Here is a 25,732-nt window from a genome sequence, read left to right as displayed (position 1 = left end):
ACAACAACAACTACTACAACTACAAGTAGAAACAACAACTACAACAACAACAACTACAATAACTACAACTACAACAACAACAACTACAATAACTACAACTACAACAACAACAACTACTACAACTACAAGTAGAAACAACAACTACAACAACAACAACTACAATAACTACAACTACAACAACAACAACTACAATAACTACAACTACAACAACAACAACTACAATAACTACAACTACAACAACAGCAACTACTACAACTACAAATATAACAACTACTACTACAACTACAATAACTGAAACTACAACAACAATAACTACAACAAGTACAACAACAACTACTACAACAACAACTACAACAACTATAACTACAACAACTACAACAACAACAATAACTACAACAACTACAACAGCAACAAGTACTACAACAATAACTACAACTACAACTTCAACTGTATTTATTTATATAGCACCTTTCATACAGAATTGTAGCCCAACGTTCTTCACAGAGCAAAGTAAAAACAGAAATAATCAACAACTAACAGTTCTTAAGGTAAGAGAGCAGTTGCATGAAAAACTTCAGATTAGAAGAGTTAAAAGCATAAAACCACGATAATTAAACAAATAATAGGAAAACTTAAAACCTATAGGGTTAAAAGCATAATGAATGCTTAATACAACTACATAATACTACTACTACTAATAATAATGATGATGATAATAATAATACAATACTACGGCTTAATACATGCATAATACAACTACAACAACAACAAAAAAAAAAAGCAAACACAGCACAATTAGACACATTACAACATTAAATATTCACTAATAATAATAATTATCCAATCCACTTTATTTATATAGCACTATTTTTAGCAAACACAGGGTTTCCAAAGTGCTGCACAACAAGATAAAACACAATAAATAAACAATAGAAACACAATAAAAACATGAAGTATACAATAGAAAGATAAAACAACAATAAAATAAAATAAATAAAAAGCACTACCCACACAAGATAAAATAATAAAATAAAAATAACTAAATAAAAATATGCATGTATACACATAAAATTATTATTAGAATAGAAATGATATTTTCAATTATAAAATTATTTTAAAAATCATATAAAATAAAGAAGATGACATATACTCACAATGTGTGGTGTTAACACAGCATCAGATATTAGTTTCAAATTGTACAATTCAAGTTAGTGCACCGACTTCACTGGTCAAAGGTTCGTTAGGCTGTCCAAAGTAGATTAAAGCAAGCTCCTGCAACTCTGCAGACTCTTTCTAACATATTAATGGAACCGATAGATCCATTTAAGTAATTATGAGTTCAGTGTGGTGGCCTTTTGTACACTACTGCAACATCTGAAGCCAGAATAAATAAGATACTCTCTCCAAGGGTCTGTTTTGAAATTCTGTATAAATACACGTATTATGTTGTCACAAATATAGACAGGCAGTATGAGTAGTATGAAAGTTATTGTCTTTAACCTTTGTTAGGATTACAGTATAAATCTGTACAGGATCCACATAAAAAACTACTCCAGTACTCGGACATGAAAAGTCGGAGCTGACGAGAATTCCCTGAACGCACCATGAGCGTCACACAGAATAGGACTACAATCATGGCGACGCACAACAATCATTACAGCTGCTCCGACTACAGATATTGCAATATCTGCCACGCATGCGCATTCGGCGCGTTTCTGTCACCCAATATAACATTTTAATTATGCATGGCCGAGACAGACGCACGAGGCTGACATTTATCTAATCTGTGCATGTGTGTGTGTGTGTGTGTGTGTGTGTGTGTGTGTGTGTGTGTGTGTGTGTGTGTGTGTGTGTAACATTAGAGTCATCCACAGATGTTCTTCCTGCAGTGGGTCGTGATGTTCGGCTGTGACTTCATCTCACTTCGATCATTTTTCAGTCATCTCTAACACAACATGCCGTGTGGTCATCAGCTCTATCCCACCCTGTGCACCTCCACTGCCTCTGAAACAGGCGGAATACGACCTCTGTTGGTGGATGAGAGAATCACAGAAACAAACACTTAAATTATATATTCACCACTATATGTCGAACCCCTAACCCTGCAGGAAAAGCCTGGTTATCATCATTTATATTTTCCTGTTGTCAACAAATACCATGGAAACACCAAATCCAGCAATAAATGTGTCCAAACTAACAAGTGCTGATATATCTTCTTCCTCTGTGCCACAGAGCTTTGCTCTTGTTAAAAAACAAAATCACCAAATGTGGATTATTCCGCCGCTGTAAATAGTCCCCAACACATGCAAATACAAACAGCAAAAAGAAAGACGGAGGAGGCGTTTTAATGGACTCTCTGAAACTTTGTGGGAGGTCGCTCAGCGGCGTGAGCGCCTTCAGTTTTTGACCAGCTCTGTAGACATCACAGGGCACGGCGACTCCTGATGTACATGGTGTCCATATCTATCCATACATTTAATGATGACGGTGCAGACTTCCACTTTGAATATATATAAATATATATGTGTGTATAATTGTGAGGTATTTGTACTGTACTCTGAGGGGAGTATTTAATACTTTATTGTACTTTGCACATAGAGATTACAGTGAACATATAAAATACAGCATTGTATTGTTACAATATTATATTACAATAATAAAATGCTGCCCACACGCTGTGAGTACTTTGAGTACTTTAAGTATGTTCAGTACTACAAATGTGACAAACCAGGTTTGATGTGTTAAACTCTGCTAAATACTACATTACCCATGAATCAAATGATTTATTGTTATGACGATGAGCCCGTGTGCGTCCCGGTGGTTTGTCTCCTGTAAACTAAGACAAAATACTCCCAAAAATTAAAATAATAATCGGTGAACTAAGACAAAATACTCCCAAAAATTAAAATAATAATCGGTGCACCAGCAGAATATGAAGCTCCCTGACTGGATGTTTCTTATTGCAGGGCTTCAGTGTGATTTCCGGATAGAGCTGCACAAACAAAAACCATGAACTTCCGTCGTACTGGGCTGGTGATGGTAAACATGGACAGCATGAGCTGAATATAAGAGAGACTTTGGGTTCCACATCTAGATACTAGATTGGTACATGACACACATTTACAGATACATAGTACATAACTATATATAAAACATATAGTATGATGCTGTCAGAAATCTGCAGGGTTTGGTCCACGGTAAGTTTTAAACATGTTTGAAGTCATGAGCTGCCAGCAGAGACGCGAGGCGAGGCGACAGGCGTTTCCTCCATCAGCTGCGTCTTCACCTGAAACCACGAGAGTGTAAGAGTGAGCACTGGAGGATTTCTTTAATGTAAAGACACTCACAGGTGCTGCTTCTAAAAATACAGTCACTGTTCATCCTATAAAACAAAGACATGCCGGCTTCATCTCTGTGCGCCCACCTCCAGGTGATTTCCCTCCAAATGTGACAAAACCAAAAACATATTGTATCAACTACACAAGTATACTGTACTTAAGTAGAATTCTGAGGTACGTCACTTGAGTATTTCCATGAATTTAGTTACTAGTTACTTTACAGATTCAGATTATCAACAAAGAAAATATTATAGATTATTATAAATCCGTGAGTTCAAACTATCAAATGTGATGAAGCGCTGGTGAAATGATTTGTTAAACTGGTCAGAAATGAAAGTCGTCAGACCGGTTTCTGTTTCCTCTTCGCTTGCATCATTTCCTGCTGCTGCTTCGACCGTACTTCCTCCAGACTCATGCATCCACCCACACGGCTGGGGTTGATGGAGACGTAAGCCATCGCTCTGCTCAGCCGAAGCGCCTCCAAAGCAGCAAGCTCCGCCTCCGCCTCTGCACCAACCCAATCACACGCCGCATCACAGTTTACCCAACATGAGGAAAACTTAAAAATATGAGCCACACACACACACACACACACTCACACACACACACACACACACCAGGCGACGACTCACTTCTCTGGATCTCTCTTCTTTTCTTTGGGTTCGGGGGGATGACGGTGAAAGCTTTGTGGCTGGAACAGAGGAACACACCGTGTTTATTGTCTGTGCCGAGCATAACATACTGAACATTTGAGGCATTCGGCCAATGATCTGCCAGCACAGGGTGACACACAGGACAGAGTCGGTGTCCTCCTGCTCAGGAACAAATCGTTCCAGGAGGGGATCAAACCTGCATCCTTCTGTTTGAAGGCTAAAACTATGAAATATGTGACCCAGTTTTTTGTTTTTTTGGTGAACATGCAGACGCGTGTGTGGTTCCATTTGGCGTTTTGAGATAATCAGCATCGTGAGACGGATGAACAAAAAATTCGCTGCCATGCAACGCGCCAACTGCTCATCGATTCGGGTGCTAATCACATTCACTGGGTTTCAGTATCTTGCCCGACACACTTTGACATGCAGACTGGAGGATCCGGGCATCGAACCAGCGATCTTTTGATCAGTGGCCGACCTCCTGAGTCACAGCAGCACCCTTCCTTTTGCTGAGGACCCGGTAAAGGACTCGTGTTGACTCCCACTGGACTGGATAAACCAGGAACAGCATGAAACTCTTTCAGATATTTTTAGTTATATTCTGAGTTCCTTCTTAAGTTTTCCAACGAGCTGAACCTCGTTCAGTTGTAGTGCTTTGGTTCTGTCCACTGAGCTTTAACTAGGGTTCAACAGAGAAGGAGGTTTCATTTCAAAAGCCGATATTTAGAGATATCGTAGGGCGACTAATGGCTGATGTTTAATGCCGATATCAAAACAAAGAACAGTCACGTATAGTTCAATTATTCCATGCACATGTTCTGCACTGTGTAGAAGTTGGTATATGGATCTTGAATAGTGAAGGGATCCGAGAGTTTCTGTCGATGCCGCCATGTGTTTCTGACAGTTGTTGTAGAACAATGACGTGCAACAAGATGTTGGAGTGATGGTAGACAGTAAACAGTCCAAAGCGTGGCTTCATTTCACAAAGAAAGACGACAACAGCGCTCGTTCAAAGTACGTCTTAGGAACATTAATGCTGCAGTCCATCCGGTTCACATGATGTAGTATCTGGTGTCTCTCAGGCCAACTGGTTCCTGATCAAACACTGGAGTTCTTACACACTCGAGTGACGTGCATGCCTGTTCACACTCTCTGAAAACCTGTGGAGCTCTCAGGAATCAGTCAGATTGGTATCGACGCCGAGCCCTAAACTTGTCAAACAAAGTGTGTGTTCTTTCTGGATGTTTACACTGACGCAGGTCTGCAGCAGTTCACCTGCAGGTCTGTCATGACAGTGGGTGGTAAAGCATGTAGGATTAATCCACTGCAACAGATGGCCTCAGACTTCAGGACAGCACACCTGCCTTTGCAGGTACTGACCCGAACACACTCTGAGAGGAGTTCAGATCAGACTGTGGATCCGTTTTTACTCTGAACTAATGAAACAGAAACACAGTGAAGACTCCTTACAGAAATACTGATGTTATGTTGTGTTATTCTTTACAGACCTGATAACATTCATGTGGCTCCACATGCTGATATTTGGATTGCTTGGAGCAGCTTTCAGGGCACATTGGACACTCCAACTGTCATGGACATGTGGAGACATTACCTACAGGTACCACAGGTACTGTGGTGTCTCACCTCTGGATTTGCTTTGTCTCAGCCCTGACGCTCCCTCGCTGCTCCCTCGGACCACAGGCGGTCACCTCCGGGCCTTTTGGGTTGAGAACAGCGGCATGTTTAACTCTGTTGGTCGCTGCTGTCCTGGGAGCGGTGGAGCTGGACCTGGTTCTCGTTTCGCAGGTCGTTTTCGAGGCGGCTGACCTCTGCGCACACCTGTCTTCACGCTGCGGACACCTGTCTCCACGCTGCGGACACCTCGGGCAGCTCGACGCGCGGCTTTTACGCACAGCGGGCACTCGGAGTTCACTCTGCGCTCCGTTAACCGCTCTCACCTTCACCGGTTTGGGTCTCTCGGGTGTTTTAGTCTCCACCGGTTTCGGCTTGATGACTTTTGTGGATGGCATTTCTTAAACTTCAGAGTAACTCTTCCGTTTCTGGAAGAGACGCGTCATCTTCTGCAAAAACCGAAAATCTCAACTTTCCCTGAGACTCGGTTGCTATGGCGTTTGCGCCCTAGCAACTGAACCGTCAAGTCACACAGACCAGGGTAAGACTTCTGGTCTAAACTTTCAAAATAAAAGACAGAAAAAATTAAACATTTCATGAAAATGAGTGATGCTATAATGATTCGGAGCACTGATGGTTCACCATCTCATCATTGACTCTTTACAGCAAAGTCCACAGCGTTGAACATTAACTGGCTTTGTTAGTCAATTAACCAGAAAGGAGCATGTCAGAAATTTAATCTGCAACAATTTCACAACCGAAATATTCACATTTTTTTTATTTTATTTGCTGGTTTGAGCTCCACAGATTTGGATATTTTCTGTTTTTCTTCACATTTGTTTGAAAGTTGGTTTCACAAACTGTTTAAAAATGTTAATATATGTTTAATGAAATGTTATTATTGTTTGACACTTTTAGACCAAATGATTGACAGGAAATAATTCTTAGATTAAATATGAAATCAAACATTTATTCAGACTTCATCACCTGTCCTGCAGCAGAGGCATTGCTCTGCTTTGTGCTGTGACCTGGGTGCAACACGACTCAAAGTTTTAAAGCTGTTATTAACTTTTTTAGAATTCGCAATGTTTTTGCATTTTATTTTGAAGGCAGAGCCGCGTAGTTTCCGGTGTGGTGCAGGTGGAGTTTGATGCAGGTGCAGATTAGAGCGCGTGACGCAGCAGAGTGTTTGTTGTCCAATGACGCTTCATCCGATTACTGACACGCGACTCCACGCAGGTCACATGACCTCATGCTGAGAGTACAGGTGAATGTTTCACTCACAGACATATGATCAGTTCATAGACTATAGATTATAGATTACATGCAGCGCCACCTGCAGGCCAGCTGTCACATTAAAGTCATTAATATTCAATAACACTGACTTCAGTTCGGTTCAGTTACAGCATGCATGTTACCAATGTGTATGATAACCTGCATGTCTCTATGTTTCTGTTTATGCCACTACATTTATTAGACAGTTATCCTAAACTCTGATTGGCTGTCTGCTCGGTCAGAGGTGAGTTTGACGATGATGAATTCAACTGAATTTGTTTTTTTACTTTTGTTTTGTTGTTACTTTATTTTGTGATTAATTTCATGAACGTTCATTGTTTGTCACATTTTTATCTTTTCAATAAAAGCCTTATTTATGAGAAATACTAAATTAATGCTATTTGCTATGCTGACATATTTGCACCATGGAGGGTCTAATGAAATGAAGACCACAAACCTGCAGTTCCTCTAACGTCCAGAAGTGGCTCCAGAAGTGAGTCAGTCTCCATAAGTCCCCATGTCCAAATGTCCAACTTCACAGCAGAAATAAACATGTTTACAGCCTGGTACAAAAAACAGTTTTGGTCTCTGTAGCTAATTTCCCCGTTCATGACAACTGTACTGAGGGTGAATTTATATACAACTCACCTGTTCACATTATATTAAGGCTTAAAGTTATGCAGGATTAGGAGCGTGCTCCGCCGGTGATCCACCTGTTTGCAAGTCACAACGCTGAGCTTCACGGCTCTCCAGTCTGTGGTTTCAGTGCACAAGTTTCGTGCCACCCCTGCATAAATTGGTGCTCGGGCCCCTGAGTCAGAAAAGTGTGGATACGGCACTGCTTTAAGACTTAATTTTCAGATTTATAGAAATATGATAGATGTAATTAGAAACAGCCATTTGTATGATGTCATGTCCTCATCTCTGACACTGGAAACACTCTGCAGATAAGAAGTCTGGGCTCTGCCTGCAGACCTCTGACTTGCATTCATGTATTGTTACATTGTGCTTCTTGCAGCCCTGCACGCTGGTTGAACAGTGTTCATGTCTCATGCCGTGCATGCGGCAGCCTGGTGCTGTGTGTGCGAGTCTTCGCGGTCCTCCTGAGCTCTGAGTGGTGCTGTCTCGCCTCTGCCCTCATGTGAAAACTGCCTTCCATTGCATTTCTCCACCAGCGGACTAACCAGGCCCCTCGCAGCCGCTACACGGTGGCCCCGAGCCGGGCTGATTCCCACCGCAGACCCGGCAGGTGTGACGTTGGTGGTACACCGGAGAACGGCGGGCAACGTAACCCATTTTGGAAGCTGGATTTACGGACTGCTGCGCGAGGGGGAAAGCCCGGGATGTGATGAAATCCTAATCAAAGTGCGACACACACACACAAGCCCATGCACATCATAAACCCGGGGCCTGTCTTCATTGCAACTTTGGCTTTTTGGGCTCTCTGCAGGGGGGCGAAGGCTGATCATCAGAGGTGAGGCTGCTGGATTATTGTCTGGGGGAGGGTGACGCGCACTTCACAGCAGCCCCTGCGCTGTCAGACGAGGAAGTGAGGCTTCATACACGCCCATTTCAGCCTGTCGACCCTGTTAGAAAAGCCCCAGAACCCGTTCATCAGATAACACAGCGGCAGACTTTAGGAAACATGCGGTCACTTTCGGATGGACGACGCCGGGAATAACCCGCAGGACGACGCCGATCTCAGAGGGCAGGTGAGCGCAGCGCCTTTACGCAGAGCGTGGACATGACAAGCTCCCCAAATGTTTTTATCGTGAGACTGAAGGCCTGGCTCCATCTTTTTTTTTTTTTTTTTGATAGTCACATGCATGATCTCTGGCCTAACTGTCACCGACATGCTTTGTGCCTCACACACACACACACACACACACACACACACACACACACACACACTTCAGTGTCATCGCCTCCGGCTGCGAGCGACAAGAATAAAGTGAGACTTGTCAAGTGTGTGGAGTTAAACGAGCCGCTGCTGCCCCAGATGTCAGCATCTGCCCCCGTGTGTGTGTGTGTGTGTGTGTGTGTGTGTGTGTGTGTGTGCGTGTGTGCGTGGAGTGGCACCTGCTTGCGTGGTGATGTTGCGTGGTTGATTTTTTTTTTTTTTTGCAGCTTTCAGAGTTGCAGACCACCAACATGCTCCTCTCTGCATGTGGCTGCTGTAACAGGCGAGATAACTCCATAGTGCGTTATAACGGCTCGATTCTTTGCATGTTTGACACATTGTTGGTGAATTATCAACTGAGTAACACATCCTAAAGCAAAAATCTGCTAACATACAACCTGTCAAATTAGAGTATTTTTATAGAATATTTTTGGACACGTGAAGTTGTCTTTGGGGACTTGTCATTGTTCTCATAAATATACAAACAAAACCACAATAATTAATTCTGAAAATAAAATAAATAATCATTAGTAGCAGTCCATATTTGTACTTTTATCACTGTGCAATCATGTATGAAAAAAGGAACATTACATTGAAGTTCTTGATCATGAGCGTGAATCACATGGTGCACTACATGTTAACATCACTATTAACTATGTACTGATACTTCACCTCCATGTACAAATACATCACAGTGTTGCTAGCACTGTCATTTAACTTGTACTTTTACTGCACTGTGTTCAGATGCAGAGTAACTTTTTTGAGCCGTAATCTTTATTTTTTTTAAAATCTGAATTTGGAAAACTGAACTTGAATATTGATTATTTCTATTTATTAAAACACGTTCAGAGACGTTGTTGCATGTTTAGACAGAGTAATCCTCTTGGTGAACAGTGGTTACAAAACCAGAGCGGACACATTACCATGAATAGTGACGTATTTTATGGTTTTGTTGATGCATGTTCAGTGAGTCAGTCTCCATAAGTCCCCATGTTTCACAGCAGAAATAAACATGTTTACAGCCTGGTACAAAAAACAGTTTTGGTCTCTGTAGCTAATTTCCCCGTTCATGACAACTGTACTGAGGGTGAATTTATATACAACTCACCTGTTCACATTATATTAAGGCTTAAAGTTATGCAGGGTTAAGAGCGTGGACGCTTTGATTGACAGGTGGATTTCACTACAGGTGTCATTATTTCATTGGACACACCTCAGCTCCACCCATGCTCCACACTGTTACAGATGCTGCATCCATGTTTCATACAGTTTTATATCTGAATCGTGATCTGACTCTGACGTATGATCCTGTTAATGTTCCTGTTGCTTCTGTTTCCAAACTTCACATCACGTCTTCGTACTAGATGGCTCTGCTGACTGGACGAATTCTGGTTAGCGTAGTGTAAACAATGTACAATGTACGTGAGTACTTGAAAAGTGCATTTTATTATTAGTCTAGCTTTGGTCTTATATTAAACTTTTGAAACCTGCAGGATGTTTGATGTAATATTGCAGTTTTTGATGCTGCAAATCGTGAAATTAAATTATTGTTTTAAGTCTGGCTAAAGTCTACAGGACATTTAAAAACTAACAAAGAAAGATCGCACTTTGGATCGTGGTATGATTTCGAAAATTCGGCTCATATCTGGTGTCACATCCTCATCAATCAATCATCATCACACCTGAGAAGCAGAATGACTCTTAACTATTAATCAATTATGCAAAACAGTTACCAATTACCTCATCACTGATTGACCACTCAATTAATCTAATTTTCAGATCTAGGACTGAGACAAAAACACAAATCTCAATCAAGTTTAAAGCTCTGCCATATGCACAGTACAAGTACAGACTACATATAGATTAGTGTGTGCACGGGAAGAGCTCGGATTAAATCAAACTGTCCGATGATTACAGGGTGCATGTATTGTTACATCACTCTAAACCGAGTGCTTTAACGGGAATCAGGGCTGCAGCTAATGATTATTTTAATTATCAGTTAATCTGCTGATTAAAACACACACACATTAATTATATGTTGATTGACGTATTGTTTAAAGGACTAATTGCTGCAGCTCTGAAAAAAATTCTAGTGAGTCAGCAGACTCACATATTAAGCTGCAGTTCAGTTCACATCACTTTGGACAACAACTAATCACTTAAATTAAGACGAATCACCAGGGCTAATTGTTAGTTACGGCCCTGATCAGGAGATAAAAAGGTATCCTGCCGTTATTGTAAGTAATGAGCTGTACACTGGCGCTCGGAGTCCCTGTAGGATGATTTTTCAGTTGTCTTAGCAGTGGCGGGTCACATTAACTGCTGCCATGGCTCTAATCCAAAACACTCGGCTGAAGCTGATAGTAACGGCATCGTGTGTCACTCTGCTGTGTTTTCCAAACAGGCAGCGAAAGGTACAGTCAGCCGTGATGAATGGTTCAGTTGAAGGCTCATTATCGTGTCCTCAAAACAAACCGGAGGGATTGTTTAACCCGTTCAATCCATCACTGTCTCCCAAACGCACATGCGTCACATTAATGTTGGTTTCATGTTCTCAGTGTGGATTTTATCCTCGGGCCAACAGTCAGACCTCAAACCATCACCTCAAAACCAGTTGTAAGATAATATTTGCTAGTTTTAGTCCCTCAGCCAAATAAAGTCTAAATTTTCTGTAACCGCTTATCCTCATCAGGGTCACGGTGGGGCTGGAGCAGAGAGAGAAGTACATAGTGGACAAGTCGCCAGTTCAGCACATAGAGGCAAACAACCATTCACACTCACATCCACACCTACTGACAATTTAGATTTAGATTAACCTGTTAAGATTCATGTCTTTGGACTGTGGGAGGAAGCCGGAGTTCCCGGAGAGATTTATTCATTTAAATGTAGGGTGGCACGGTGTCGCCTCACAGCAAAAAGGTTCCTGGTTCCAGATTCAGTCTTCCTGGGTGGAGTTTGCATGTTGTTCCCGTGTCTGCATGGGTTCTCTCTCTCCGGGTACTCCGGTTTCCTCCTACAGTCCAAAGACATGCGCTCATTAGGTTAATTGGTGAGTCTAAATTGTTTGTCTGCGATGAACTAACGATTTGTCCAAGGTGTACCCCACATCTCGCCCAGTGTCAGCTGGGACAGGCTCCCGTCCCCCCTAGTGAGGATAAGCAGTTACAGGTTCTGTATTTATATATGTTGCTTTGTGTTTTCCGTGTCTCGTAGTCTGCTACTTTCACAGCAACTACACCACCAGGTGCCACAAAATCCTCCTCACTGCTTCTTTATTTCCTGTTCTCACCACACTGTTGAGATGTTTGTTGAGGTGAATAAAGCAATGAAGAAGATCTGTGCTTGTTGCTTTGAAGCTCACACTGGTCTGCATCTCGCTGTGGTTGCTGTGGTTTGTGTCTAAACATGGGTCTAAACTATTTGTTTGAAACACACCAGTTTGTAGGGCTGTGTCTTAAAGGACCAGTGCGTAGGATTTAGTGGCATCTAGTGGTAGAGTCGAGATTGCAACCAACAGAATACCGGCCCCACATCCAAGCATGAAGGAGAAACTAACCAACTGATGTTGATTAAGTCAAGTTAAATAGTTTGATCACAAATCACGCCTTCTTTCGCCAGACCTTGCTTTGCTTCCGCTGACTTTTAGCTCTGTTTTTGGTCTGCACCGTCTCCTTGGGGAACTATTGTAGCTCTTTAGCTGCTAAATGATCTACTGTGCTCACCAGCTCGTCTCAAACTGTGTCCATCTGCAGTGTTTAGAGGGGTTTCAGAATTTTCTGTGTATAAACTGTGAAACTGAAAACAACTCTATGACGCGGTGAGAGCGACAGTGAATTCATGGGCTGGACTGATAAACGACGAGCTGAAACCGACAAAGCTCCATGAAACCGACGGGACGATAATGACCTAAATTATTGATCATAGAAAACTGTGTCAGAATGAAATCAGTGATTTGGTGTTGATCTTTTACAGTGTGCTAAAGTGTTGAAGGATGGACAGGGAGCTGGTACGACAGAGCCAATCAGAACACGGAGAGGCCACCAATGGAACCAGCCCTTCCACCACCACGCCCAACTCCTCCACCCCTACGACCCCCACCCCTCCTCGGCTCACCCCTAACCCCATGCTCCTGGACTCTCCTGCTCCCACGCTGACGCCCACCACCTCCTCCCCACCGCCTCCTCTCACCCCTGCCCCCTCGGTGTCTGCGACCCACGCCCCGAAGATGGCCACGGCGACAGCCGGCTCTCCGTCTCCCCACATCCTCGTCCCTGCTCCCCCAAAACTCACCCCCACAGCGACCCCCGCCCTCCGCACGTACTCTCGCCCGATCCTTCCCTCCCCGACTGGAGTCTCCAAAACATCTCCTGCCACACAAACCGCCAGCTCCTCCTCTCTTCTCCCTCCTTCCTCCTCGTCCTCCTTCTCTTCTTCTTCTTCTTCTCCTGTTGTAGCCAGCACCACCTCGCCCCTCCTCACATCTTCATCTTCTTCTGCAACGCACAGCAGCACCACCACCACATCAACCAAGACCTCCACCAGCCTGACCAACGGGAACACAAGGCCTGTATCAACGCCAACCTCCACGCCAATCACGCCCTTTCACACACCGGCCAGTCCACCTGGCAGACAGGTAACAGACGCACATACACAGGTCGCTCTATGACCTTTCACCTCGTGTATTCCTGGTTGGATTGTCCTTAAACTCTTAGTGGGAACATTGTGAAGTCGTGTATCAGACGCGTAAGTCTAAGTGCTTAATTACGCACTGTGCAAAAATAAAAAATATGAGCAACATTTTCTGATGACTTCAGCTCCAAAATACAAAACCACAGAGTCAGGGGAAACATTCAGGTCCAGTTTGTGTGTCGCTGTAGTTCTTCTGTCATATTGAGCTCTGTGGGAACATTTGCAACACCTGAGAGAGGTTCAGAGCTGCTACTGCGTAACGCACAATGTTACTCTACTACTGCTGCGTTTACAGTGAGGGTCACCACATGGGAGACATTTAGTGGAAGTCGGAGCCGTATCGTGAATCTGGACACACAAAAATCTCCTCGGAATAAAGCGCTGTCGGCTCTTTTTTACTCCAGATCTTCCAGATTTGGATTTACAGGTTGATTTCTTTGCATGTCCAACGACCGTTCTGGTTCTGGCGCCGTGATTTACGACTTCATGCCCGTCCCTCAGAGGGTAATTTCCTCAGTGCTATGGGACTTTGCTTCAAAGCCCTGCTTTGGCTCTTTGGATCTTTTTGAGGGTTTTCAGACTACATGTATGGTTCCCAAGTTACATGCGGATGTAACGTAACATGTTTGGGGTTTTTTTTGGAAACTGAGACTAAACATTTAGTTTGAAAGTGAAAGGATTACAGTTCAGAGAGTTTACTAACTTGGCAATAACATGCAGGGTTCACTGTTATATCTTACTGAGACATTTGATAGAACTGAGCCATTGTTGATGAAGTTTTTCCTGCTATGACAAGTCAAAGACACGCCTGTCTCCCGTGTGGAAACATTACGTCCTGCTCACGAAATCTCAACTTTACGTTACTCTTCAGCCACCAGAGCCAAAAAATACTCGAATACTCAAACTCTGCTGCGTATTTATTTATGAAACTAACCCCAGACCCGACTACAGACTAATTCTCACCAGGTTTAAATGACTATACACCGTACATGCGGTATAGTTGTAGCGGCTCTGATGGACTTGACATACATTACTGGTCCGTGTGAGATTTTGAAAAGCATGAACAGGCATCCTAAATCAGACGCTATGATGAAATGTACTGATGTGTAACGTTTCGCCTTGTTGTCTCTCTGCACGCTATGAGTGGCACAAACTTTGTGTTGGAGAGAGCAACAGTTTGGGCATCAAACATCGATAGTTTGTTGGTATCGTACCAAAAACCGGCGTCTTCTTTTTCTTCTTATTATCTGATCACACAGTCCTGTATCATGTCACAGGTTTGAGAACTTTAGTTTCTTTTGTTAGTACGAGTATCCAAAGATTCTCAGTGTAGCAGTAACGTTAAACCACGGCACACTGAGCTTCAAATCCAGATGATTTGAAGCTTAATCCTCGTCAAAGCTGTGCCAGCGTGGATCGTTGAGGCGTCTGCTGCTCGAGGTCAAGTGTGTGTTTGCGTTACAGTTTCCCCTGTTTGCTTTCATCTGAGCACATTTCACATCCTCAGCCTCAGGTAACGCGTCTCAGGCTTGGTGAATAAACACACAGCTAAACTGCGAGCAGGCCTCGGCCACATTTAGACACACACACACACACACACACACACACACAAGCGTAGATGTACAGGTGTTTCTACGCGTGTTTCATCTCGACTTAAAGAGCCGGCTGTTGTGGAAAATAAGACGCGTCTTGTCTTGGGCTTCAGAGAAGTTAATGAAGTGAGATTTAAAAGTGAAAGTGGTGCGTTCAAAAGATGTTTTGTGAGTATTTCAGAAGCAGCTGTCAACTTAAACGACAGATTGTCAGTGAAGTATCCTTGAAGTATCTAACAACACTTGGAAGGTAAGAACGCTGAATACACACTGAATAAATCCAGTTTGTCCGCGCTGCGTTTACATCCTGCTTCTAATGAAACGGAGCATGTAAAAATTATCGACGTGCTTTGCCTGGATGCTTGGCAAAGGTGTGGTCAACGGCGCCGTCAGCCAATCCGTGCAGCGGACCGTGAATATTAATGAAATCTGAAACTGTGTGTGTAAAACAATGTACGACAACAACTGCTGCTTTGCTTTTCTAGGGAATGTGAGCAGAAGCTCTTCCTTCCTTCCTCATTCCGCCTCCCTCCTCTCCTCCCCTCCTCCCCCCTCTCGTTGCAGGTATCGCAGACTCATCCTGTGGGCACACCTGGTCTCGTACGAGCCAATCAGAGCCCCTCCCCTGCTGTCAGGCAGCGGGTATCCCAGCAGACTTTGCTCCTAGGGAAAGGTCTCAAAGGGTCTGGCCAGGACCAGGTGCTGCTTAGAGCTCAGATGGTAAACACAGATACACACACACACACACACACACACACACACACACATTTACATAGATTTCACTGCCTAATGCGGTTAGCTGCTGTTAACGTGCAGCGGGAGAAAGACGACCAGTATTAAAATGAGATATCAGCAAAGGTCACAGGGATGATGCGTTCAAGTTATGTAGGACAGAAAGACGCTGTGAAAACAGCTGGACATCAGTGTAAAACAATCATTATTGATCATTTGTATCATTTTATTTATGGAATATCTGATCGCACTTTTAGAAGGATCAGTCTGTGTTTTTCTCATCGTTAACAAATCTCAAATTAATCGATCGACAACGTGTTTGTGTGAATCCAAAGCTCGGCGAGACTCGTCAAACACCAACTGATATTATATCGTCAATATTAAGTGAATTATCTTTTCTCAGTTGGCCGCTCTGCTGAATAAAACAACACTGTTAAATATCGTCACATTTTATTTTATGTATTTATTTCATTTGGAGCGATGACAAAGAGAAGACTCGTTACAGGAATGACCTTACTTTAGAAATTACAGCAAAACTCCGTAAAGACGTTTTTTTTTTAACCAATGGGCTCCTGCATTACTTTGGACCGCCGCAGTGATGAGGTGGTGAACAATAAAGTAATAAAATAAAAATTAGTTTGTTTTGGCAGCATGTAGCGGTGAGGCTGCAGACTGCAACCCCCCCACCTCACCCTCCACGTTCAAGAGTGAAGGACAAACCACGCACTGACTCTACATCGCGTTTTTTAGCTACTGTAGTTTCTCCGTCGTGCTTGAAACAAGAGGGGGTCGGTGAGGGATGTTCAGTCGGCTACAAGCAACTTCACCACTAGATGTCACCAAATTCGACACATTTTTTTAAAGGTGTAAAAAGGACAAACACACTGTCACAATAAAGCCGGTTTTAGGGTGTATTCATCAGGTGGTTACGAACCAGCCGAGCCACAGACTGATCCTCCGATGATCGCGACAGGAAAGGAAGGAAGAGATATTATATCACACACATTCATCTTCAGTATGTTCGCACTGTGCTTTAATCCTCGCTCTCCTCTGTTTATTTCCTCCTCTCCTTTTCTTCCTGCAGCTGATTCTTACGTCTGCTATGCGACCTGCCTTGTCCTCCTCCTCTTCTTCCTCCTCCTCCTCTTCTTCCTCTCCTCCTTCCTCTAACCCTGCCTCTGCTCAGGTGAGCAGCCGAGCCGATCAGTCTCTTCCTGCGTGCATGCATGGCTCCACCTCGTAACTGTTACCACTGAGTTTATGAATTATGTTTGAAACAATGGGCGTGTTTGCAGAGGCCAGTTTTTCAAAATAAAACATCTTTCATAGCACCAGCCTTACACGACCCTCCAAACTCTTCATCAATGGATTTCTCTGACTACATCTCCATGAACACTTCATGTAGAGAAAGCTTGACAAAGCCACCGTACGAAGTCACTCACAGTTAGTTACAGTTTTTGGGGGGCGGCGTTCACGATCGACCTGAACATCTTTCTCTCTGTCTCCTTTTCCAGCTGCAGAGTCTCACCCTGAGGCCTCCTCCCCCCGGGGCCCTCACCATCCCCCCTTCCCTGCGCCTCAAACCCCCGTCCTCAGCCCCGCCTCCCCTCTCTCGCCCTCACGCTCCCCTCTTCCCACCACTCAGGCCGCGACCGCAGCCCAGCACCACGGCAACGGGGGAGAGCCCGACCACGCCCAGCCGCCACCTCTCCGTCCCACCTCCAAGTAGGTCCCAGGAGGATAACCAAGACTTGTGCTCGTCAGTGTTGGCGTTATTCAGACTTCATATTGACCGTTGTTCTGAACGGCGATACAAAAACATGATCTGAGAAGTGAGGGGGAACTTCACTTTTAATAAAGCAGAACTCGTTAATGAATCAGACACGGGGTTTAACCAATCGTGGCATCCTCAGGTAACCTGATCCGCTCGTACTGTACCAGCAGGTATTACACCTGGGCATTCGTGTTGTGCAGTGATAATTGGTTCGTCAGTTTGTGCAGCAATTATCCATAAACTCTGTAATCGAGTCACAAAAAACAAGCATGATCATTTCTAATGTTTAGTGAATTATTCGTGGATCAGTCAGGTTCTTAAAGGACAAATAAAATAACGTCATCGCACGCGTCCAATGTGACGTCTTTAATAGATTCATTCAGCCTTTTTTTGACTAACGAAATCCAAAAATATTCTTTTGTATTTTTGATGTTATTACACAATGACAGTCAGATATTTACAGACTGGGAATGAGGGGAGAAAGAGAGAGGGATGAACAGACTGTAAAGATTCCCAACAGACTCAATCCAGGGTCGCCATGGTGACGGATGAACTGTTCACAGCCAAGCAACAAACTCTGTGTCTGTGAAGTGAAGCCACAAACTGCTGCTGATCTCTAACGTCCACTTGAGGCTGGCTCCAGAAGTGAGTCAGTCTCCATAAGTCCCCATGTCCAAATGTCCAACTTCACAGCAGAAATAAACATGTTTACAGCCTGGTACAAAAAACAGTTTTGGTCTCTGTAGCTAATTTCCCCGTTCATGACAACTGTACTGAGGGTGAATTTATATACAACTCACCTGTTCACATTATATTAAGGCTTAAAGTTATGCAGGGTTAAGAGCGTGGACGCTTTGACTGACAGGTGGCTTGTTTAGGTCGGCGTCAAGTCTACCAATAAATCCACGCCTTTGCCAATTTCTAGATTAGGCGTGATGGGACATGAACGGTAGACGTCACGTATACGCTGTCCAAGCCAGACAACAATAATCACGTTACAATGACAGATTAGAGTGAAGCAGCTGCTAAAAGACAAACAATAAACTGCTGACTTGTTTTTAAATGAACATTTCAAACCATGTTAACGTCCTTTAACAGCTCATGAGGCGCCTTGTTTCTCGCTCTCGTCTAAAACGTCACCCCTGGACATAAACGCTCATCCAGAACAAACTAAGTCTGGGATAATTATTCAGGTTTTTTGGGTTAACATTAAATGTTGAATCCTCTCCGTCCTTCTCTTCCTGCAGCTCTGTACTCTCCGGTTCGAGCCGTCCCTCTGAGGCCCAGACTTCACTCTCCGAACGGTCACAGAGCAGCGTCGCCAAGGCAAACCTCGAACCTCCAACCAATCGCTGCTGCTCCCGCCAGTCACGCCTCTCCCATCGGCAGGCCGCTGGCTGGACTAAAGAGCTGTCCGTTAACTCAAACTATGCTGGGGCCCAGCCAATCCCAGCACAGCTCGTTATCTGTGACCAACCCCATGTCCGTTTCGTCCCATTTCGAGCGTTCGCCTTCTGCGGCGAGGCAGCTACAGATCATCGCCCTCTCTTCGGGCCGCCAGCCACAATCGGGGACGTACGCCCACACTGTGCAGTCCACGCCTCCGGTTGTGGAGTCGCCTGAGCTGTCCAGCCAATCATCAAAGAGGACGTCGAGCAGTGAAGACCTGCTTCCTCTTCCTCTAAACCCAACATTGCCAAAAAACAGCTCTCCTCTGCCCTCGCCTCCGTCTCTCCTGAGTCCAGCATCGCCTCCGAGTCAGGCTGGTCCTCAAACACAAACTCTGACGCAGAAAGGAGACGTGAAGGACGGCGAGGAGCAGCGAGAAAGAGGACGAGGGCTGAGACAAGGAGTCAGAGATGAGGGGAGTGTTGGTAAAGACCTGAAAGTGGAGAGAGACGACCAAAGAGAGAAAGTGAAGGAGGAGAAACGGAGGCTTTCAAATGAGAAGGAAGGAGGCGCCGCGACCCAGAAGGAACGGGAAGTTGAAGCAGTCAGAGAAGAAGAACAAATGGAAGTGACGGAGGAAGGCCAGAGCGACAAAGAGAGGGCAGAAAGAGGGGAGGACAAAAAAATGGAGGAGGAAGAACAAGGAGAGACGGCTATGGACCAGTCCGAGAGCCTGACCAGTCAGGTTCTCCACCGTTACCAGAACATGGATCCTATCCCAACGCCTGACCCCGTTAAAGACTCCAACGTGGAACCAAAACCCATCCTGGGTCTCATTTCGACCCCCGTCCCAGTCCCAGTACCAGTTCCAGTCCCGGAGGTCTCTGTCCAAAGTCAGAGGCTACCCGAGTCTCACCGGGACCTCCAGCCGGTCAGCCAGGAGGACTTCTGTGAGAACATGTCCACACAGTCTGACAACCAGTCAGGTACCTTCAACCGCGCACACACACACACACACACACACACACACACACACACACACACACACACTCTTTAGGGCTCATAGACATGCAAACGTAGCGGCGCCCTGGAAGCAGTTTTTTGGGGTTCGAGCACCTCTCCAGCTGCCAGTCCACCCACCACACTTTGGTCCATGTTGGACTTGAACTGACCTCCCTCTGGGGCCCAATCCAAATCCTTACAGACTGAGCCACAGCCAATAAATCGATAAGTCAAATATTAAAACGTATAAATACACAGATAAATAAAGATCGAGCTTGCCAATCTTCTAAGAAAGAAAGACGTGTGTGTATCTGATTAAACTTGATCTAACTCTGATCTCTGTCTTTACTCCTCCCAGCCTTGTCCAGCCTCTCCTCTCAGTCTCCCCCCTCCTCACCCTTCATCACCCCCTCGGCAGAAAACCCTCCACCCCTCCTCCCCGCTCAGAGCGCCCACCCGACCGACCTCAGCCTGTCGCAGCACGCGGCGGCGGCAGAGGAGGAGGACAAGGTCGACAAAGCGGCTGCGGGCGGGGCCGAAACCGAGACGAGGGAGCCCTACGACCAATCGGAAGACGAGTCTGACAGCTTGAGCCAATCGCTGAGCACCCCCTGGGAGCCGAGGGCGTGGCCTGAGGGACGACAGGTTCTGACTCACCTGGTGGAGGGATTTGTCATCCAGGAGGGGCTCCAACCGTTTCCTGTACGGACACACACACATATCACTGATGTTGATTTATAATGTTACAGTTATTAAAGGTCCAGTGCGGTTGTTCATTAAAGTACCTTTATATATATCGTGCAGGTGAACCGCTCGTCCTTGCTGGTTCCAGAACAGGTGACCAAACCACAGGAAGTGAACGGGACCAATGGGAAAGCGGCGCTGCCTGTGACGGACGCGATAAAACAAGCTGAGCACTCCACCGACTCGGAGCAGGAGGACGCAGGAGACACGGACGACGCCGGGAACAGTACGAGTGTTTGACATCGAAATCTTGTTTTTGTTGACCTCTAGTGGTGAAACCTCTCACCGCGCTGCTGTGATGTACAGGTGTACTCCAGGACGTTGTGACATCAGTTCTGAAAGTCTGGTCCTTTAAAGTGCTGAATTAAGATGTCCAACTTACAGAGAAAACTGGATCCAGTGTTTTGGGTCCTAAATGTTTAATTGATTATCAACATTACTAATTAATTTCTGTGGATTGAGTACTCGATGATCAGCTAATCGATCGGGTGGTGTGATGATCAGTAATGTAAAGTAAATCCTTTAACCACCTGTGCGTTTGATTTGTTGATGGAGGATATTCACACTCATCAGATATTAATTTATTCAGGATTTCTTCATCATGTGACAGAAAACTTTTAGTTATAAACAATATAAACGATGAATCACTGATCAGATGAATCTGTAATGAAATGGATCAGCTGCAGCTCTAGTCAAACAAAAGTCTCCCCGGTTCATCGTTCTTCTGTGAGTCAGGTGACGGAGGTTGCAGTTCCACTTTGTGTATTTTTAGGAACCAGCGAGCAGCTGTGCAGTAACGCAGCAGTTGACCATGAATGTGTTTGTCTGCCACATGCAGGGTCGGCCCACAGGGACCGGACGGTTCTGCACTGCCAGTTCTGCGGGAAGAGAGGCCACGCGCACAACTTCATGCGGTCCAAGCGCTTCTGCTCCACTTCCTGTGCACGCGGGTGAGACCTGATTTCATTGGCTGGAAAAGCGAAAGCAGCTTTTCGCGCTGTGTGACCTCGCGATGCTGTCGGGGGTGTTGCTGTCGCAGCGGCAGCGCTGACAGGATGTGGTGTGTGTGCGGCCTGTGTCGAAACACACAGGTGTTAAAAACTGAAAAACTGATACGAGTGTGAATCAAAGCAGCAGAACGAGGAAACGCCACGTCGCTCATTGTTTCTGCCTCTCTCTCTCTCTGTCTCCCTCCTTTTCTTTCTGTCTTTCAGGTTTAACGTTCGTCTGACGAAGCGTCTGCGGGCTCTGAGTGCAGGCAGCCGGGCAGAGCGGCCCCGGCCGGCCCTTAACAGAGCGGAGTCTGTTCCCGGGAAGCCTCTTTTACTGAGACTGGTAGGGACAGTTTAAAACACTACACGAGCGACTGGACTTCACATAAATCACCTATAATCTCCAGATAATTTCAGTCGTCATCTCACCCCAACTAAGGCTCCAACAAATGCAAAAGACACAATCTGAAGCAGAAAACATGCACGAGCTCAAAAAGGACCTCGGTGAGGACAGAAGACCCAAAGATGAGTTCTTCTAAAATGAGCCAAAACAAGAGTCTAACAGGGAGACGTGGACCGGGAATCTGTCGTTTGGCTGCAAGAGTTTAAACAATACCAGGTCCAAAGTGATGCCTTCAAACAGTCCAAAAACAAATATATTTATCCATCCGGGGCACGTCCCTGTTCATCACCCGGCGCAGAGAGACAGACAAACATTCAAACATTCACAGGCAGTTCAGTAAGGAGTCACAAAGAAAGATCCAGCCGAGGTTCGAACCTTCTCGCTGTGAGGCCACAGCGCTGCCGAGTAGTTTGACCAAATTAAATCAGAACTCAGGGTCGACTTTGACCACATCACGGTCCTTGATTATGAATTAAATGAATCAGATCCACAAACAGAAGCACGTTTTAGCATGTTAGCACTGAGTCCATGCTGTGACTCACCTGTTTGCAGAGAGCAGGTGAGTCGGCTGCTTTTCAGTCATGAAGTGTAAACGTGGTTAAAACTCTCAGAAACGTCTCCTGCAGTGTGATTCACGTCGCTGCCGCCCACCTGTCATCACACAGGTGCTAACGAGCACCACTGACTTCTGGGAAGTGTAGTTCAGAGGGCTGAAGCCTTGCAGCCGTTTTGGTTCAGATGCTGAAACAGTGTCGATCATTTCAGTTGTCTCATCGTGAACTCGCCTGTCTTCTCCCTGCAGCCTCGTGATCTCTGGAGCGCCGGCCGTCGGGAGAAGGAGGGAAAGGAGAAGGCGGTGGCGGCAGAAGAAGAGGAAGAGGAGGAGGAGGACATGAGGGGAGGAGGGGAGGAGGAGGATGAAGACGACGATGGTGGAGAGGAGGATCCTGCCGTCGCCATGACAGCCAGGATGGAGCAGCGGGCGGCTCGGAGAGCGAGGAGGGCGTCCGCGCCCGCCTTGACGTCCTCCACGCCCACGACCACGTACAAACCCGCTCCCTCGCAGTGGAGCGTGGAGGAAGTGACGGCCTTCATCCACACACTGCCAGGTAAACCTCCACCAGCCTCCACACCAACAGATCACGTGTGGACGTTCTCCTCGGCGCTGGCAGCCTCGTTTAAAAGTGTCAGTTTGATTTAGTGTCTTAATCATCAGCAGATGACGGGGGCTTGCTCTCCGTCGTCCCATCATCCAATTAAGTGTTTTGTAAAACGCTGAAATTAACCGCTGTGTGTGGTAACGTGCATATTTGCAACCGCCAACTGCCAGCGCGAGTGACATCACTGTGAGACATCTGGGTGATGAACAAAACACGGCGAAGCTGAACTCAGATCTGCACAAGACAACAAAGATGAATTTATCGTGAACGTTGTTGGAGGTTTTAATCTAAACCTGCAACATTTATTAAATAAAGTTCACGTATACGGTTCTTTAAAGGTGCAGTGTGTCAGAATGTGGAAGATAATAGTTTTTCATGCAACCCTAGTTTCTTTGTGAAAGTGAGGAGAGGAGCTTACAGTCAACAACTACAACCACCAGATGGCACTACATGCTACACACAGGTCCTTTAAAAGCAAGAAGAAGAGTCTGAATTCATCATAACAGGCCAATGAGAAGCCGTCGAATCAGAGATGCTGCTTGAGATTTAACATCGGAGGACTTTGCCTCATGTTAACAAAGCTTTTGGTGTCACTCAGTTATTTCTGTGGCCAAAGTGTGAAAACATTTCAAAATAAAACTCGTTCACTGATGAACTGGACGTCAGCACTCACCTCAAACCACGTCCACGTCTTTGTTGTTGCGTTTCAGGCTGCAGTGACGTCGCGGAGGCCTTCCGGCTGCAGGAGATCGACGGCCAGGCTCTGCTGCTGCTGACCGAGGACCACCTGATGACCAGCATGAACATCAAACTGGGACCGGCTCTCAAGATCTGCGCTCACATCAACTCACTGAAGAACCACTGAGAGCGAAAACAGATAGAAACAAGAAAGAGAGAGAGAGAGTCGTGAGGACGTGATGACGAAGGAAAACAGGCAATAAAGATGTGGGGGGTAAAAAACCGAGGAGTGGAGGACGTTAAAAGTTTCTGTGGTTACGAGAAACAAAAGCTGACACCAAGGACGACAGAACAAAGTCACAAAAAGAGATTGGTGGTAAATTATGAGATTATAAATCGAGGTGTGGCCTTAGGAGACGGGAACAGAGGAGGAGGTTTGCAGAAGCGTGGAGACGAGTCCAGAAGAAAATTTCATCCATGTGTTTTGGGCCCTCTCACTGTAGCAGGAGACCTGGGGGGGTTTTGTAACTTTGTGTACATTTTACATGCCGCTGGAGAGTGTAAATTTGAAGCTATTTCATGAAGGATTTTGAACATTTAATATATAAAATTTGTCTATTTAGTTTTTTTAGAACGTGACGTCACATGACAAATCTATCCAGTAGCTAACATAACCGGTGTGTGTAAAAGAAAAACAAAAAAAACAATAATAATGATAATAATGATGATGATACGTAGACTTTGTAAGTGATTGATTAAAGTTTAATGTTTTATATCACTATATTCTGGACAAAAACATGTCTGTGGATTTAAAAAAAAAGAAAAAAGAAGTCACTATCAGGGTAGAGACTGGTGTCTTTAATCGTCACATTTTTATGGTATCCTGCTTGAAATTATTTAATAAATGAATAATTAATCAAAAGCTTCATTGTTTGAAATGTTTCTACATGAGGCTGGAGGCGGAGCTCCAGCAGGGGGCCACAGAGAGACAGGTGAGTGAGGAATAAACAGAAATCTGTCTTATGATTTGAATTCAAGTCACAAAGTTCCTTCCGGACATGCAGAACTTTCAATTTGGGCCACATGTCCCGGGTCAGTTCTGCATCTGCCTGTCTGCCTGTCTGTCTGTCTGTCTGTCTGTCTGCCTGTCTGTGCATATCTGGTTTAGGTTAGACTCTCACATGCGTTCTGATTGGCTTAAAGTTGAGACTAGAGAGTTTTTTCACCACACCCTGTGATAAATCTTATTCTAGGCGTTTTTCTGTGGATCAGCCCGGAGCTCTCTAACGGCACGCGGCAGGATTACGTTTTAATTTCTTAAGGACTTTTTAAAATCACACTTCTTCATTGTTTCAACTTTTTTTAATCTTTTACAAACTAAGAACTTCAGATTGGTGGTGAGTTAGTGTGAGCGCTGTAATCTTTCCAACATTAGAAAACTGTGATTTAGTTTTTGGGTTTTTTTGGTCTGAGCTGAGCGCGTAAAGACGCACGGCGGCTCCATGGCACACATGTGCAGGCAGATCACCGGCAGCGCCGCCAGCTGCGCGGGCTGGGTCGGGATCATTGTAGCCACGGCCACTAACGACTGGGTCCGCACCTGCGACTACACCGTGGCCACCTGCGTCCGCATGGAGGAGCTGGGCTCGCAGGGACTGTGGGCAGAGTGCGTCATCTCCCCGGCGCTTTATCACTGCGTGACCCTGGACCAGATCCTGACCCTGCCCGGTGAGAGGGGGAGAGGGGGGGAGAGACAAAGACAGAAAGAGAGAGAGAGAG

General features: G+C 45.2%; 3 protein-coding genes across 6 annotated transcripts in view; 2 read left to right on the top strand and 1 right to left on the bottom strand.

Annotated features, from left to right (window-relative positions):
- Nucleotides 1–2,889: 2,889 nt before the first annotated feature.
- zgc:194621 (uncharacterized) lies at nucleotides 2,890–6,182 on the bottom strand. Of its 3 annotated transcripts, XM_027275468.1 has the most exons (5): nucleotides 5,840–6,168; nucleotides 5,636–5,800; nucleotides 3,971–4,029; nucleotides 3,685–3,845; nucleotides 2,890–3,286 (listed from the first exon to the last, which is right to left on the bottom strand). In XM_027275468.1, the coding sequence occupies exons 1-5, from the start codon at nucleotides 6,019–6,021 to the stop codon at nucleotides 3,221–3,223; spliced, it is 633 nt and encodes a 210-aa protein (XP_027131269.1). In that variant the 5' UTR covers nucleotides 6,022–6,168; the 3' UTR covers nucleotides 2,890–3,220. The 3 variants fall into 3 exon arrangements, with proteins under 3 accessions (XP_027131269.1, XP_010747720.3, XP_027131270.1); XM_010749418.3 differs by having other exon boundaries at nucleotides 5,636–6,168; XM_027275469.1 differs by lacking the exon at nucleotides 3,685–3,845 and having other exon boundaries at nucleotides 5,636–6,182.
- Nucleotides 6,183–7,897: 1,715 nt separating this feature from the next.
- LOC104933880 (polyhomeotic homolog 3) lies at nucleotides 7,898–24,875 on the top strand. 2 transcript variants are annotated; one of them, XM_027275452.1, is made up of 13 exons: nucleotides 7,898–8,263; nucleotides 8,349–8,610; nucleotides 12,771–13,431; nucleotides 15,644–15,799; nucleotides 16,896–16,997; nucleotides 17,326–17,536; nucleotides 18,833–19,960; nucleotides 20,335–20,678; nucleotides 20,781–20,946; nucleotides 21,559–21,670; nucleotides 21,935–22,055; nucleotides 22,918–23,224; nucleotides 23,986–24,875. In XM_027275452.1, exons 3-13 carry the CDS (start codon nucleotides 12,790–12,792, stop codon nucleotides 24,138–24,140), a joined length of 3,444 nt encoding a protein of 1,147 aa, XP_027131253.1. In that variant the 5' UTR covers nucleotides 7,898–8,263; nucleotides 8,349–8,610; nucleotides 12,771–12,789; the 3' UTR covers nucleotides 24,141–24,875. The 2 variants fall into 2 exon arrangements, with proteins under 2 accessions (XP_027131253.1, XP_027131254.1); XM_027275453.1 differs by lacking the exon at nucleotides 16,896–16,997 and having other exon boundaries at nucleotides 7,902–8,610.
- Nucleotides 24,876–25,076: 201 nt separating this feature from the next.
- Nucleotides 25,077–25,732, top strand: part of cldn11b (claudin 11b) — a 4,227-nt gene continuing 3,571 nt past the window's right edge. The window contains exon 1 of the mRNA XM_010749420.3: nucleotides 25,077–25,681. Within this exon, the coding sequence (XP_010747722.1) occupies nucleotides 25,456–25,681 (226 nt within the window). The 5' untranslated portion in view covers nucleotides 25,077–25,455. The remainder of the gene's footprint in view (nucleotides 25,682–25,732) is intronic.

The sequence above is a fragment of the Larimichthys crocea genome, unplaced genomic scaffold (assembly GCF_000972845.2).
Source record: "Larimichthys crocea isolate SSNF unplaced genomic scaffold, L_crocea_2.0 scaffold137, whole genome shotgun sequence".
Taxonomy (NCBI): Eukaryota; Metazoa; Chordata; class Actinopteri; family Sciaenidae; genus Larimichthys; species Larimichthys crocea.
Note: the sequence above shows the minus strand (reverse complement) of the source record. Positions and strands in the feature narration are given on the sequence as shown.